The sequence below is a fragment of the Scyliorhinus torazame genome, chromosome 22, assembly GCF_047496885.1.
Source record: "Scyliorhinus torazame isolate Kashiwa2021f chromosome 22, sScyTor2.1, whole genome shotgun sequence".
In the NCBI taxonomy this organism is placed as follows: domain Eukaryota; kingdom Metazoa; phylum Chordata; class Chondrichthyes; order Carcharhiniformes; family Scyliorhinidae; genus Scyliorhinus; species Scyliorhinus torazame.
In genome coordinates this window covers 91001921-91017787 of record NC_092728.1, presented here as the reverse complement: position 1 = coordinate 91017787, position 15867 = coordinate 91001921, and the positions used below count along the sequence as shown (strand labels likewise).

Here is a 15867-nt window from a genome sequence, read left to right as displayed (position 1 = left end):
CTAACGCCTCCACTATTTCTTCAGCTATCTCCTTTAGAACTCTATGATGTAGTCCATCTGGGCCCGGAGATTTATCAAGTTTTAGACCTCTTAGTTTCTCTAGCACTTTCTCCTTTGTGATGGTTACCATATTCAACTCTGCCCCGACTCTCCGGAATTGGTGGGATATTACTCATGTCTTCTACTGTGAAGACTGACGCAAAGTACTTATTTAGTTCCTCAGCTATTTCCTTGTCTCCCATCACAAAATTACCAGCGTCATTTTGGAGCGGCCCAATGTCAACTTTTGCCTCCCGTTTGTTTTTAATGTATTTAAAGAAACTTTTACTATCATTCCTAATGTTAACTGGCTAGCCTACCTTCATATTTGATCCTCTCTTTCCTTATTTCTCTCTTTGTTATCCTCTGTTTGTTTTTGTAGCCTTCCCAATCTTCTGACTTCCCACTACTCTTTGCCACATTATAGGCTTTCTCTTTTGCTTTGATGCATTCCCTAACTTCCTTTGTCAGCCATGGCTGCCTAATCCCCCCTCTGATAACCTTTCTTTTCTTTGGGATGAACCTCTGTACTGTGTCCTCAATTACTCCCAGAAACTCCTGCCATTGCTGTTCTACTGTCTTCCCCACTTGGCTCTGCTCCCAGTCGATTTTCGTCAGTTCCTCCCTCATGCCCCTGTAGTTACCTTTATTTAACTGTAACACCTTTACAGCTGATTCTACCTTCTTTCTTTCAAATTGGAGATTGAATTCTACCATATTATGATCACTGCCTCCTAAGTGCTCCCTTACTTTAAGATCTTTAATCAAGTCTGGCTCATTACATAACACAGTCCAGAATGGCCTGTTCCCTCGTGGGCTCCATCACAAGCTGTTCCAAAAAGCCCTCCTGTAAACATTCAATGAATTCCCTTTCCTTGGGTCCACTGGCAGCATTATTTACCCAGTCCACCTGCAGATTGAAGTCCCCCATGATCACTGTGATCTTGCCTTTCTGACATGCACTTTCTATTTTGTGGTGCATTTTGTGCCCCCGGTCCTGGCCACTGTTAGGAGGCCTGTACATAACTCCCATTATGGTTTTTTTGCCTTTGTGGTTCCTCAACTCTACCCACACAGACTCCACATCATCTGACCCTATGTCATTTAGTGCTATTGATTTAATTTCATTCCTAATTAACAAGGCAACCCCGCCCCCTCTGCCCACCTCCCTGTCTTTTCGATAGGTTGTGAATCCCTGGATGTTTAAATGTCAGTCCTGAACCCCCTGCAACCATGTCTCTGTGATGCCTACCACATCATACTTGCCAGTCACAATCTGGGCCATAAGCTCATCTACCTTGTTCCGTACACTGCGCGCATTTAAATATAGCACCTTTAATTCTCTATTGACCGTCCCTTTTTGTTTTCTTAGTGTGGTGGACCTTGGTTTACTGAGCCTTTCCATACACTGTGTCATATTTTGTGGGATGGGGACTATCGTAACCTCTCCTGAGTTTTGTCTTTTCGTGCTTTTTTGTATTCTTAAGCAGCTACGCTTCCCACTGATTACTTCACCTCTTGGTTCCCTGACTTTCCCTTCCCCCCAAGATCTTATTGATCTTATTGAATGATGGCGCAAGCTCAAGGGGGCAAATGGCCTACTCCTGTTCCTATGTCTTATGTCCTATTTGTCTTCTGGGTATCCCGAAGTGCTTCTCAAATACTTAATTAGTTTTTAATTAAATCATTATTATTATATAACTAATCATAGAAGACAATTTGTAATCATCAAGTTCTGAATCAACAAACAAGATAAACAATTAATTCATTTTGCTGATGTTGGTTGAGGAAATAATGTTGGCCAAGGGATATGCTTTCAGTAGTACAAAGAGTTCTCTCATATCCACCTTAACAGGTAGGTAGAGGCTCAGTTTAATGTGTCATCTCCACCCCTGACAGCTCCAATTTTACACTGAAGTGTCAGTCCAGACACTTTGTAATTAATCCTATAATGAAAGTTGAACCCAAAGCCTTCTGCCCCCTAACTGAGCTAAACTACCTATACTGAAGTACATAAAATGTAAAAGAAAGCTTAATTACTTGTACATTATTTTGTTCAAAGGTTTGTGTACAAATCAGTACAGAAGAGGGAACATGTTTATTCAAAGGCTCTCAAACAAGCGTTGAAGGAAAACAGCGTACTACTTGCCAAATAAAAACCTTGGAAGGTTTCTCAGCACTTCCATTTACATTCACTGTACTTCCTCTGAAAATAGGTGTCCACAGCATAAATTTCACACTGAACATTCAAAATTCAGCATCAGAAATAATTGTCCACAAATTGAATGTAGTGGTATGTTGCAATTTTTCACTTCATTATCTTCCCTACCTTTATAAGCAAAGTTGTAAATTTAAAAAAGAATCAACTGGAACAGATTAAAATCATAATACAAAATTAAAATATGAATACTGCTTAATGATATGGATGTCACAAATATAATCCCCTTTTTCTTGCAAAAAGGCATTCTCGAAGGCCTTGAAATGTTTGATTCTGAAGGTTATATATAAATGCAAGTTACTGAAACTAATAGTGTTAATTTTGACCTTGTAAATTTAAAATTGTACTTTTGATGGTTATTGAATTTTTCCAGAGGTCATTGAACCATACAGATCAGGAAGCTCCCAGCTCCATCGGAGCTGGTTTAGTTTACCTCTGCAAACTGGACAACAATGGTACAATCCAATTTGCCTATAGCTTTGGTTGGGGTTTCTGATCACATATCCCTACTGCTACCGCTGCAACAGGTCCACAGCAGACCCCATTTCCATGGCCCTGCACTCTACCCTGGAACACCTAGATAACAAAGACATCTATATCAGACTCCTATTTATCGACTATAGCTCAGCCTTCAACACCATCATTCCTAGGAAACACATCTCCAAACTCCGTGGCCTGGGCCTTGACTCCTCCCTCTGCGACAGGATCTTGAACTTTCTAACCCACAGGCCACAATCAGTAAGGATGGGCAATAACACCTCCTCCACAATCAACCTCAACACCGGTGCCCCACAAGGCTGTGTCCTCAGCCCCCTACTATACTCCTTGTTCACCTCTGACTGTGTGGCCAAATTCCCCTCCAACTCGATTTTCAAATTTGTTGAATACACCACAGTAGTGGGTCGGATTTCAACCATTGACGAGACAGAGTACAGGAATGAGATAGAGAATCTGGTGAACTGGTGCGACAACAATAATTTCTCCCTCAATGTCAACAAAACGAAGGATGTTGTCATCGACTTCAGGAAGCGTAGTGGAGAACATGCCCCTGTCTACATCAATGGGAACGAAGTAGAAAGGGTCGAGAGCTTCAGGTTTTTAGGTGTCCAGATCACCAATAACCTGTCCTGGTCCCCCCCCATGCTGACACTATAGTTAAGAAAGCCCACCAACGACTCTACTTTCTCAGAAGACTAAGGAAATTTGGCATGTCGCCTGCGACTCTCACCAACTTCTACAGATGCACATTAGAAAGCATTCTTTCTGGTTGTATCACAGCTTGGTATGGTTCCTGCTCTGCCCAAGACCGCAGGAAATTACAAAAGGTTGTGAATGTAGGCCACTCCATCACGCAAACCTCCCATCCATTGACTCTGTCTACAATTCCCGCTGCCTCAGAAAGGCAGCCAGCATAATTAAGGACCCCACGCACCCCGGACATACTCTCTTCCACCTTCTCCTGTCAGGAAAAAGATACCAAAGTTTGAGGTCACGTACCAACCGACTCAAGAACAGCTTCTTCCCTACTGCCTGCCATCAGACATTTGAATGGACCTACCTCGTATTTCATTTTTTTAAAATAAATTTAGTGTACTCAATTAATTTTTTCCAATTAAGGGGCAAATTACCATGGCCAATCCACCTACCTTGCACATCTTAGGGTTGTGGGGGCGAAATCCACGCAGACACGGGGAGAATGTGCAAACTCCACACGGAGAGTGACCTCGTGAGGCAGCAGGGCTAACCTCTGTGCCACCGTGCTGCCCTAACCTCATATTAAGTTGTTCTTTTCTCTACACCTTGCTATAACTGTAACATTATATTCTGCAGTCTCTCCTTCCTTCCCCATGTACGGTATGCAATGTTTGTACAGCATGCAAGAAACAATACTTTTCACTGTATACTAATACTAATGACAATAATAAATCAAATCAAAATCAAAATCACGATGTAGTAACCAAGATTGTGATTAAAGAAAAGATGAGGAAACGGCTGAGAGCCCTTTTCCAAAGGATCATTTTTTTAAAGAATGCCTTTTTTGCAAGAATAAAGGGATTATATATAAATATATAAAAGTTATTCTTATTTGGAAGATGAGGCAGAAATCTAGCCAAAGTGGAAGAAGGAGTTCCAGAGTGAAGAGGCAAAATGCTAAATTCCACTGATGGTTAAATCATGGGAGGGATAAATTGTGCAGTGGAGAGATGTTAGCAGAGTGCAGGTCATGGACAGGAACCTTAGATGGATTCAGGCTGCAGTTGTAAGGAGAAGCAAAGATATGGAGATGTTTCAAAAATGTATGACTGGATTTAGTGGCCGAAGAGGGCATGGGGATGACGGTGGGCAGGAGAATCAGGTGGGAGTACCTGCATTGGATTCCAACATCAGGAAAACTGTCCTCAATCAAGTTGGGGGTGGGAAGGGCCCGATGCAGAATCTTGCCTGCCAGCTGTAGAAGGCAATTAGGCTGTAAGCTTAATGAGCCACTTAAAGCTAATTATCCCAGAGCCCACCAGAATTTAGTGGTGCCTCTCCCAAACTCACACAGCTGTCCCATGTTTCCCAAAGGCCTCCCAGCAAATCCTGTTGGGTTTGCCAGCTGTCTCAGAGGGTGGTCCCTTGTTCACAGGTATTAGAAATTGGGGGCGGTAGAGGTAGGTTACTGAAAGCCAGGCCCCTGCCCTTTCCTTTGACTCAACTCGCCAGTGACCATCTCCCCACACCCCATCTCATCACCTCACTCACTTGCGTTCAATGATCCTTTGTCGATCATGAGGCTGGTATCAGCTGCCGCTCTCGGTGGCATTCCCTGCAATGGACATCTGCTGGCCCCTCATTGGCTGCCAACTTCTGGGAGAGGGATTTCCAACGTCTGGGGGCCCTAATCACATGGGAAGTCCAATGCAGGCCAGCTTTGGGGCTGGTTTAGCTCACTGGGCTAAATCGCTGGCTTTTAAAGCAGACCAAGGCAGGCCAGCAGCACGGTTCAATTCCCGTACCAGCCTCCCCGAACAGGCGCCGGAATGTGGCGACTAGGGGCTTTTTACAGTAACTTCATTGAAGCCTACTTGTGACAATAAGCGATTTTCATTTCATTTCATTTCATTAAGTGCCTAACAGTTACTTCATTGCATTGAGCCTCTGCCTTAAAAGTGACGTGGGGTTCCTGCTGGTTCTCCAACCAATGGGGAGGATCCAGGACACTAGAACAAAATCTGACCCACCCCCTTGAATTCAGTTTGCTAAGAGATAAATGGCAACTGAGGTTGGCAAGGATTGGGTAATAAGTAGCATAAGCTGCTTCCTTGATGTGCACTCTGACAAAGGAAGGTTCAGACTTGGAGATAGCTTCAACACGTTTATTGAACTATTAACAATTCTCCTACTTGGATTTGATGCTACTGTTAATCCTGCTATAGCTACTCAGACTGACTAACCAGTCTGCTACAATCCATGTGGTGGGAGTGATGTTCAATCAACACTGTGTCTGTACTCACTGAGAGTCTCCACTGGAAAGAGACTGAGCATGTGTGATGTGTCCTTTTATATGGGTTGGTGTAATGCCCTCCTGTGGTAGTGTCACCTCTGTGTGTATCGTGACTGCCCATTGGTCATGTCCTATCTTACTGACCTATTGGTTGACTGTCTGTGTGTCATGACTCTGGTGTTCCCTCTAGTGTCTAGCTAGGTGTAGTGTATGTACATTAACTCTTTGTGTACTTATAGTGATGTATATCACCACAAGCAGGATTTCAAGCAAGATAGAATCTAGGTGACTGAATTTTGAATGAATTGGAGATTACGTAAGATGGAGCTTGGGCAGCTAGCGAAGTGGATGTTGGAAAGGTCTGGAGGTTGCAAAAGCATGGTGAGAGTTTCATGAGCAGTGGGGCTAAGGAAGAGGGAGAGATAAAGACAGACAGTGTTTTTGGAGACAGAGTTGGTGAAAGGCACTTGAATCATAGTCCCTTGGATGAGGTATAGTTGGCAAGGAGGCCAATTGTGGTGCCCCACTAAACCAATAAACGAGGTGCAGACTGGAAATTGAACTAAGGATCTTCAGTTCAGCGCCACACAGAACATTACATTTCACCATATAACTTATAGGTGTTATGTTTCTGTTTTTTAAAACATTTTATAATGACCACAGCTACTTGTGATTTGCAAAGAAGATAAATTTGCAACTAATTTTCAAGAGGTTAATTAGACAGCGGCTGCAAACTGTTAAAACATATGTGCATATGTACATATGAACATATGTGCATATGTACATACGAACATGATTAGCAGCAGAGAAGTGTTAATCCTCTATTTTTAAATTTTGCGCAATCCCCTTCTTTGCTTTCAATACTTCAGTGCAGTTAGTAACCTGACATAAGAGATTATATCTATTCATGGGTGTGTTGCCTCCGTGAATTCCCTTACTTGCCTTGCTGGGGGCACCCAGACAATTTGAAAAGTCAGATGACCATTTATAATGGTGAAATTCACATTGAGGGGCCACAAACTATGCCTAGAAATACACATAACATCTGATTAGTAAGTTTGCAGATGACACAAAGGTTGGTGGCTGATTAGCAAATTTGCAGATGACACAAAGGTTGGTGGAATTGCAGATAGCGATGAGGGCTGCCAGAGGATACAGCAGGATTGAGATCGTTTGGAGACTTGGGCGGAGAGATGGCAGATGGAGTTTAATCCGGACAAATGTGAGGGAATGCATTTTGGAAGGTCTAATGCAGGTAGGGAATATACAGTGAATGGTAGAACCCTCAAGAGTATTGAAAGTCAGAGAGATCTAGGTGTAATGGTCTACAGGTCACTGAAAGGGTCAACACAGGTGGAGAAGGTAGTCCAGAAGGCATACGGCATGCTTGCCTTCATTGGCCGTGGCATTGAGTAAAAGAATTGGCAAGTCATGTTGCAGCTGTATAGAACCTTAGTTAGGCAGCACTTGTTCAATTCTGGTCGCCACACTACCAGAAGGATGTGGAGGCTTTAGAGAGGGTGCAGAAGAGATTTACAAGGATGTTGCCTGGTATGGAGGACATTAGCTATGAGGAGCGGTTGAATAAACTCGGTTTGTTCTCACTGGAACGACGGAGGTTGAGGGGTGACCTGATAGAGGTCTACAAAATTATGAGGGGCATAGACAGAGTGGATAGTCAGAGGCTCTTCCCCAGGGTAGAGTCGTCAATTACTAGGGGGCATAAATTTAAGGGTCGAGGGGCAAGGTTTAGAGGAGATGTACGAGCCAGGTTTTTTACACAGAGAGTAGTGGGTGCCTGGAACTCGCTGCCGGAGGAGGTGATGGAAGCAGGGACGATAGTGACATTTAAGGGGCATCTTGACAAATACATGAATAGGATGGGAATAGAGGGATACGGACCCAGGAAGTGTAGAAGATTTTAGTTTAGTTGGGCAGCATGGTCGGCACGGGCTTGGAGGGTCGAAGGGTCTGTTCCTGTGCTGTACTTTTCTTTGTTCTTTGTTCTATGCTGTGGAATTCATATGACGTGAAACAGCATTATAAAATTATGATATTACAAGAAAATCCTCAGCATTTCATTTCTATCTATTTTTACAGATACAGTAAACATATTATATCTGTCTGCACTTCTTGTCAACATATCCCCTTATAGATTTCTATGTTGAATTTTATAATGAAATACCTACGTAAACTTGTAATGCTGTATTGGCACTCTCCCTCCAGTGGAGGCACTACAGGGCCACCACTGGCTCTAAGTTGTAAGCAGATAATACATTTATAAATATTGACCTAAGGCTGTATAATGGTGAAATAAAATTGACAATTTATGACATCATATGAGGACAGAATTAAATCTGCATGTACTATTCAAGTTATCTGCTTGCTTCAAATGTAGGCTCTCCTGTTTTATAGATCTTACATTGCAGAAGGAGGCCATTTGGCCCATTGATTCTGCACTGGCCCTTGGAACGAGCAACCGACTCCACCCTAACCCAGTAACCCCACCTAACCTTTTTTTTGGACACTAAAAAGGGCAATTTCGCTTGGCCAATCCACCTAACCTGCACATCTTTGGATTGTGTGAGGAAACTGGAGCACCCGGAGGAAACACACGCAGAGACGGGGAGAACATGCAGACTCCGCACAGTCACCCAAGCCTGGAATCAAACCTGGGACCCTGGAGCTGTGAAGAAACAGTGCTAACCACTATGCTACCATTCTGCCCGTGTCATATTCCGATTCCTCTGTCACAGGAAATTAAGTAAATGTAGTCTAAATTGTTTCCCAATTAATCAATTGTTGATCGTTGTTAATCTATACTCATTAGTTCTTCAGCCTGAACTCCATCATGCATCAATACTTTGCACAACAGCTGTTAGCATCCATCATCACAGCGACAGCTGACCAAAAAATGTTTTTTAAGATTCAATAAAATAATCTTCGTTACAAAAATAGTTGCTGAAACCTCATCTCAGAGTTAAAATTATGTAAATCCCTTGAGATTCACTCATGGTTTATAATATAATCTAAATCTTTCAGTGAGACACTGCCTCATAATCATTCTGTTATCTATTGTTCCTATAGAAATTCAAGCCATTTTGTCCACATTAAAATATTTAAGTGTATATTTTGGTTCTATAAATACAGTGCTTTTTGCATTTTCACTGTTATTTTTCATTGATAACTTCTGTTTTGGTCCACAGCCAGAAGGTATTAAGAAAGAGAAAAATTTTGGGTACGTATTGGATCCAGCCAACATCTTGGGTATGTTATGCATTAAGTTTCCCACAATATATTCAATTGAAGGCTTTGTTTAGATAGCTGTACTAACCCAAGTGATTTTTTGAAAATTTTTCTTTAGGCATAATGGTGAGAAGGATTGAAATTCGACTGAAAAATCCATTAAATATTCTCCCAAACGTAGAACCGAAGAATATGTTAACTGTGCAAGGTAGTATTCCTACTGTTTGATTAGTCATGGAATTGAAATATTAAAGAGCTTTACTATTAAAAATTACTGTGAGCTCTTCTGATAAATCAGTGAGTTTTGGTAGGTCCCAGGTGTGATCGCTTTTCTGCGTTAAATCATCATTGAAGTTAGCTAGGGGTGATATCGGTGCCACAGTTGACCTCAGACGTCTGGGGTAGGAAGAAGATTGGGCAGGTTTCACACTCCTGATTTCTTTTACAATAATCCACAAGCAGATGTCAGATAAGGTCAAGATGTGCAAGCTCCTTCATTGAATTGAAAGAAAATTATTGACCTTGTTACGTGTTTGGTTTGGATTGTTAGGATGTACTCAAATTGGAAAGAAGTGATCATTGGTTTCCCACAGGATTTGTGCTGGAGTCTCAACTATTCACATTTTATTAATGAGTTCAATAGCACAATAGTGCAGCAGTTATTCAAGTTTACCGATGAAACAAAGATTGATGGTATAGTAACTAGTATATAATTGTAGCAAAGATTACAAAGATACATTGATGGATTCAGTGACTGGTCAAGATTGTGGCAGATAGATTTTAACACAGGTCAGTTATGGGATCATTCATTTTGGACCAAGAGAAGATAGCCCAAGTATTATTTAAAAAGTGCCAGGGTCAGTAGAGGTCCAAAGGGATTTTGTGATCCCGAGGGGCTAATGGAATGTTAGCCTTTATAAATAGAGGGTTAAAATAAAAAAATGGAGGAAGCTATGATACAGCTATACAAAGCCTTGGTTAAACCACATCAGGTGTATTATTTATAGTTCCGGGAACCACATCTTAGAAATGATGTACTGACCTTGGAAGGAGAGCAGCACAGATTCACCATGATTTTCCAAGGCTCCAGAGGTTAGATTATGAGGAGAAATTACATTAAATTGGTATATATTTCCATGAATATAGAAAGCTAACGGGTAATTTGATTCAGGATTTTGAAAAGGATTGATAGGGTGGATAGAGAAACCTTTTCTTCTGATCAGGGAGTTTAGGGCAAGGAGACATAACCTTAAAATCTTAGGGAATTTAACATTAACCTATATTAAGATAAGATAATTCAGTTAAGTTAAATTTATCTCACAATAGATTAAGGATAGAAGAAACAGTAACAGCAATTGACCATTCAGCCCATCGAACCTTGTCTGCCATTTAGAAAGATTGTGGCTGATCTTCAACTTCAACTCTACTTTCACAGCCCGGAATTCCTCTAGAGTCCAAAGATTGGTCTATCTCAATCTTGAATTTACTCAACAACTGACCATTCACAGCTCTGGGGGTTGGAATTTAAAAGATTCAGAACCCCTCCCCATCAAGCCCTCTTAGAATCTGGTATGTTGGAATGAGAACGCTTCTCATTGTTATAAGCACATCGATCAGGGCACAGCGATCAAAACTGCACTCAACATTCTAGATGCAGTCCCACCAAAGCCCCTGCAAAACTTGCTGAACCTCTCCGTTCCTTGACTTGAAAACTCCCAACAACAAACAACACTTCTTTATAATAATAATCTTTATTGCCACAAGTAGGCTTACATTAACACTGCAATGAAGTTACTGTGAGAAGCCCCTAGTCGCCACATTCCGGCGCCAGTTCAGGTACACGGAGGGAGAATTCAGAATGTCCAAATTACCTAACAGTACGTCTTTTGGCACTTGTGGGAGGAAACTGGAGCACCCAAAGGAAACCCACGCAGACACAGGGAAACGTGCAGACTCCGCACAGTGACCGAAGCGGGGAATCGAACCTGGGACCGTGACGCTGTGAAGCAGCAGTGCTAACCACTGTGCTACCGTGACGCCCACTGAGGAAACAGATTAGATTCAGTTGAATTGTCTGCCTGGTGCTACTTTTTGTACACACCGTATTGATTGAGTTCATTTGGGTAGATGTTTTGTTTGTACGATAGTGTCAAACAGGTGAATACTAATTTGAAGCCCATTTTAAACCATACACAAAGTCAAAAGCTATCTCATTAGGACATTTATCTTTCATTGCTTTTTGAGCCCTGTAGAGGGTTAACATGAATAATAGCTACTGAGCATATGTGTAAGGAACTATGTTGCTGTGATCTCACTCACTGAGAGAAGATGAATGAGAAGCATCTCAGAGAGCAGCTCCAGCTATGCCTTGATCTTCCATGACCTTATAAATAGTCAGTGATGTAATTAAAGGTATTTTGAACACAAGACCATTGCCACCAGCAAGACAGCAAGATCTCTTCCAGAGTAAAAAGCCAATAAATCTAGAGACAAACCCACAATGACAAAAGCCCAATGGAGAAGGGTGGGAATAACAGCCCAGTAACAATTTAATTAAATAAGAAATGGAGGAATAGAGGACAGCTAATTAAACATGAAAAAATTGGATTATAATAACAATACTCCTTTGCTGTCCCCTTAATTTAACAATTATCCACAAGTTTTAGGATTGACACAGATTACAAAGTACATCTTAAGCTACAATGGTCTCATTACACACAAAGTCCCTTTTAAGCAAACAAGATGACTGTGGTCAAATACACACTCCCATCTGAGCCCCATGTATATTGTGGGTTCTCTGTTATGGGGGCCTCTCTGATATGGGGGGGGGGTTCTCTTTTATGGGGATTCTGATATGGGAGGGTCTCTGATATGGGGTGGTCTCTGATATTGGGAGTCTGGTGAGGGTCTCCAATGGGGGGTTATGATGTGTCAACAAAGAACAACGAACAAAGAAAAGTACTGCACAGGAACAGGCCCTTTGGTTCTCCAAGCCCGTGCCGACCATGCTGCCGAACTAAACTACAATCTTCTACACTTCCTGGGTCCGTATCCCTCTATTCCCATCCTATTCATGTATTTGTCAAGATGCCCCTTAAATGTCACGATCGTCCCTGCTTCCACCACCTCCTCCGGTAGCGAGTTCCAGGCACCCATTACCCTCTGTGTAAAAAACTTGCCTCGTACATCTCCTCTAAACCTTGCCCCTCGCACCTTAAACCTATGCCCACTAGTAATTGACCCCTCTACCCTGGGGAAAAGCCTCTGACTATCCACCTGTCTATGCCCCTCATAATTTTGTAGACCTCTATCAGGTCACCCCTCAACCTCCTTCGTTCCAGTGAGAACAAACCGGGTTTATTCAACCGCTCCTCATAACTAATGCCCTCCATACCAGGCAACATCCTGGTAAATCTCTTCTGCACCCTCTCTAAAGCCTCCACATTCTTCTGGTAGTGTGGCGACCAGAATTGAACACTATACTCCAAGTGTGGCCTAACTAAGGTTCTATACAGCTGCAACATGACCTGCCAATTCTTATAATCAATACCCTGGCCAATGAAGGCAAGCACACTGTGTGCCTTCTTGACTACCTTCCCCACCTGTGTTGCCCCTTTCAGTGACCTGTGGACCTGTACACCTAGATCTCTCTGACTTTCAATACTCTTGAGGGTTCTACCATTCACTGTATATTCCCTACCTGCATTAGACCTTCCAAAATGCATTACCTCACATTTGTCCGGATTAAACTCCATCTGCCATCTCTCCGCCCAAGTCTTCAAACAATCTAAATCCTGCTGTATCCTCTGACAGTCCTCATCGCTATCCGCAATTCCACCAACCTTTGTGTCGTCTGCAAACGTACTATTCAGACCAGTTACATTTTCCTCCAAATCATTTATATATACGACAAACAGCAAAGGTCCCAGCACTGATCCCTGCGAAACACCACTAGCCACAGCCCTCCAATTACAAAAGCATCATTCCATTGCTACTCTCTGCCTTCTATGACCTAGCCAGTTCTGTATCCACCTTGCCAGCTCACCCCTGATCCCGTGTGACTTCACCTTTTGTACTAGTCTACCATGAGGGACCTTGTCAAAGGCCTTACTGAAGTCCATATAGACAACATCCACTGCCCTACCTGCATCAATCATCTTTGTGACCTCCTCGAAAAACTCTATCAAGTTAGTGAGACACGACCTCCCCTTCACAAAACCATGCTACCTCTCACTAATACGTCCATTTGCTTCCAAATGGGAGTAGATCATGTCTCGAAGAATTCCCTCCAGTAATTTCCCTACAACTGACGTAAGGCTCACCGGCCTGTAGTTCCCTGGATTATCCTTGCTACCCTTCTTAAACAGAGGAACAACATTGGCTATTCTCCAGTCCTCCGGGACATCACCTGAAGACAGTGAGGATCCAAAGATTTCTGTCAAGGCCTCAGCAATTTCCTCTCCAGCCTCCTTCAGTATTCTGGGGTAGATCCCATCAGGCCCTGGGGACGTATCTACCTTAATATTTTTCAAGACACCCAACACCTCGTCTTTTTGGATCTCAATGTGACCCAGGCTATCTACACACCCTTCTCCAGACTCAACATCTACCAATTCCTTCTCTTTGGTGAATACTGATGCACAGTATTCATTTAGTACCTCGCCCATTTCCTCTGGCTCCACACATAGATTCCCTTGCCTATCCTTCAGTGGGCCAACCCTTTCCCTGGCTACCCTCTTGCTTTTTATGTACGTGTAAAAAGCCTTGGGATTTTCCTTAACCCTATTTGCCAATTACTTTTCATGACCCCTTCTAGCCCTACTGACTCCTTGCTTAAGTTCCTTCCTACTTTCCTTATATTCCACACAGGTTTTGTCTGTTCCCAGCCTTTTAGCCTTGACAAATGCCTCCTTTTTCTTTTTGACGAGGCCTACAATCTCTTGTTATCCAAGGTTCCCGAAAATTGCCGTATTTATCCTTCTTCCTCACAGGAACATGCCGGTCCTGAATTCCTTTCAACTGACACTTGAAAGCTTCCCACATGTCAGATGTTGATTTACCCTCAAACATCCGCCTCCAATCTAGGTTATTCAGTTCCCGCCTAATATTGTTATAATTAGCTTTCCCCCAATTTAGCACATTCACCCTAGGACCACTCTTATCCTTGTCCACCAGCACTTTAAAACTTACTGAATTGTGGTCACTGTTCCCGAAATGCTCCCCTACTGAAACTTCTACCACCTGGCCGGGCTCATTCCCCAATACCAGGTCCAGTACAGCCCCTTCCCTAGTTGGACTGTCTACATATTGTTTTAAGAAGCCCTCCTGGATGCTCCTTACAAACTCTGCCCCGTCTAAGCCCCTGGCATTAAGTGAATCCCAGTCAATATTGGGGAAGTTGAAGTCTCCCATCACCACAACCCTGTTGTTTTTACTCTTTTCCAAAATCTGTCTACCTATCTGCTCCTCTATCTCCCGTTGGCTGTTGGGAGGCCTGTAGTAAACCCCCAACATTGTGACTGTACCCTTCTTATTCCTGATCTCTACCCATATAGCCTCACTGCCCTCTGAGGTGTCCTCCCGTAGTACAGCGGTGATATTCTCCCTAACCAGTAGCGCAACTCTGCCTCCCCTTTTACATCCCCCTCTATCCCGCCTGAAACATCTAAATCCTGGAACATTTAGCTGCCAATCCTGCCCTTCCCTCAACCAGGTCTCTGTAATGGCAACAACATCATAGTTCCAAGTACTAATCCAAGCTCTAAGTTCATCTTCCTTACCCGTAATACTTCTTGCATTAAAACATATGCACTTCAGGCCACCAGACCCGCTGTGTTCAGCAACTTCACCCTGTCTGCTCTGCCTCAGAGCCATACTGTCCCTATTCCCTGGTTCTCCCTCAATGCTCTCACCTTCTGACCTATTGCTCCCTTGCCCACCCCCCTGCCATACTAGTTTAAACCCTCCCGTGTGACACTAGCAAACCTCGCGGCCAGAATATTTATGCCTCTCCAGTTTAGATGCAACATGTACTTATATAGGTCACACCTGCCCCGAAAGAGCTTCCAGTGGTCCAGATAATGGAAACCCTCCCTCCTACACCAGCTGTTTAGCCACGTGTTTAGCTGCTCTATCTTCCTGTTTCTAGCCACACTGGCACGTGGCACAGGAGGTAATCCTGAGATTACAACCCTAGAGGTCCTGTCTTTTAACTTTCTGCCTAGCTCCCTGAACTCCTGCTGCAGGACCTCATGCCCCTTCCTGCCTATGTCGTCAGTACCAATATGTACAACGACCTCTGCCTGTTTGCCCACCCCTTCAGGATGCCCTCTACCCGTTCGGAGACATCCTGGACCCTAGCATCAGGGAGGCAACATACCATCCTGGAGTCTCTTTCACATCCACAGATGCGCCTATCTGTGCCCCTGACTATAGAGTCCCCTATGTCTATTGCTCTTCTGCGCTTTGACCCTCCCGTCTGAACATCAGAGCCAGCCGTGGTGTCACTGCTCTGGCTGCTGCTGTTTTCCCCTGATAGGCTATCCCCCCCGACAGTATCCAAAGGGGTATACCTGTTCGAGAGGGGGACAACCACAGGGGATTCCTGCACTGACTGCCTGCCCTTTCTGGTGGTCACCCATTTCTCTGCCTGCACCTTGGGTGTGACCACATTTAAATAACTGCTATCTATGACGCTTTCCGCCACCTGCATGCTCCTAAGTGCATCCATCTGCTGCTCCAACCGAACCATGCGGTCTGTGAGGAGCTCCAGTTGGGTGCATTTTCTGCAGATGAAGCCATCCAGGGCGCTGGAAGCCTCCCGGACCTGCCACATCTCACAGTGAGAGCACTGCACCCCTCTAACTTACATTGCGTC

At 43.5% G+C, this 15867-nt stretch overlaps 1 protein-coding gene across 3 annotated transcripts in view; it reads left to right on the top strand.

Annotated features, from left to right (window-relative positions):
* c5 (complement component 5) overlaps positions 1–15867 on the top strand; it is a 223942-nt gene that overhangs the window by 126733 nt on the left and 81342 nt on the right. For 2 of the 3 annotated variants that reach the window (XM_072488561.1, XM_072488562.1), the window contains exons 21-23: positions 2102–2332; positions 8951–9011; positions 9109–9198. In XM_072488561.1, the coding sequence (XP_072344662.1) occupies positions 2102–2332; positions 8951–9011; positions 9109–9198 (382 nt within the window). The remainder of the gene's footprint in view (positions 1–2101; positions 2333–8950; positions 9012–9108; positions 9199–15867) is intronic. The other variant, XM_072488563.1, reaches the window with a different exon arrangement.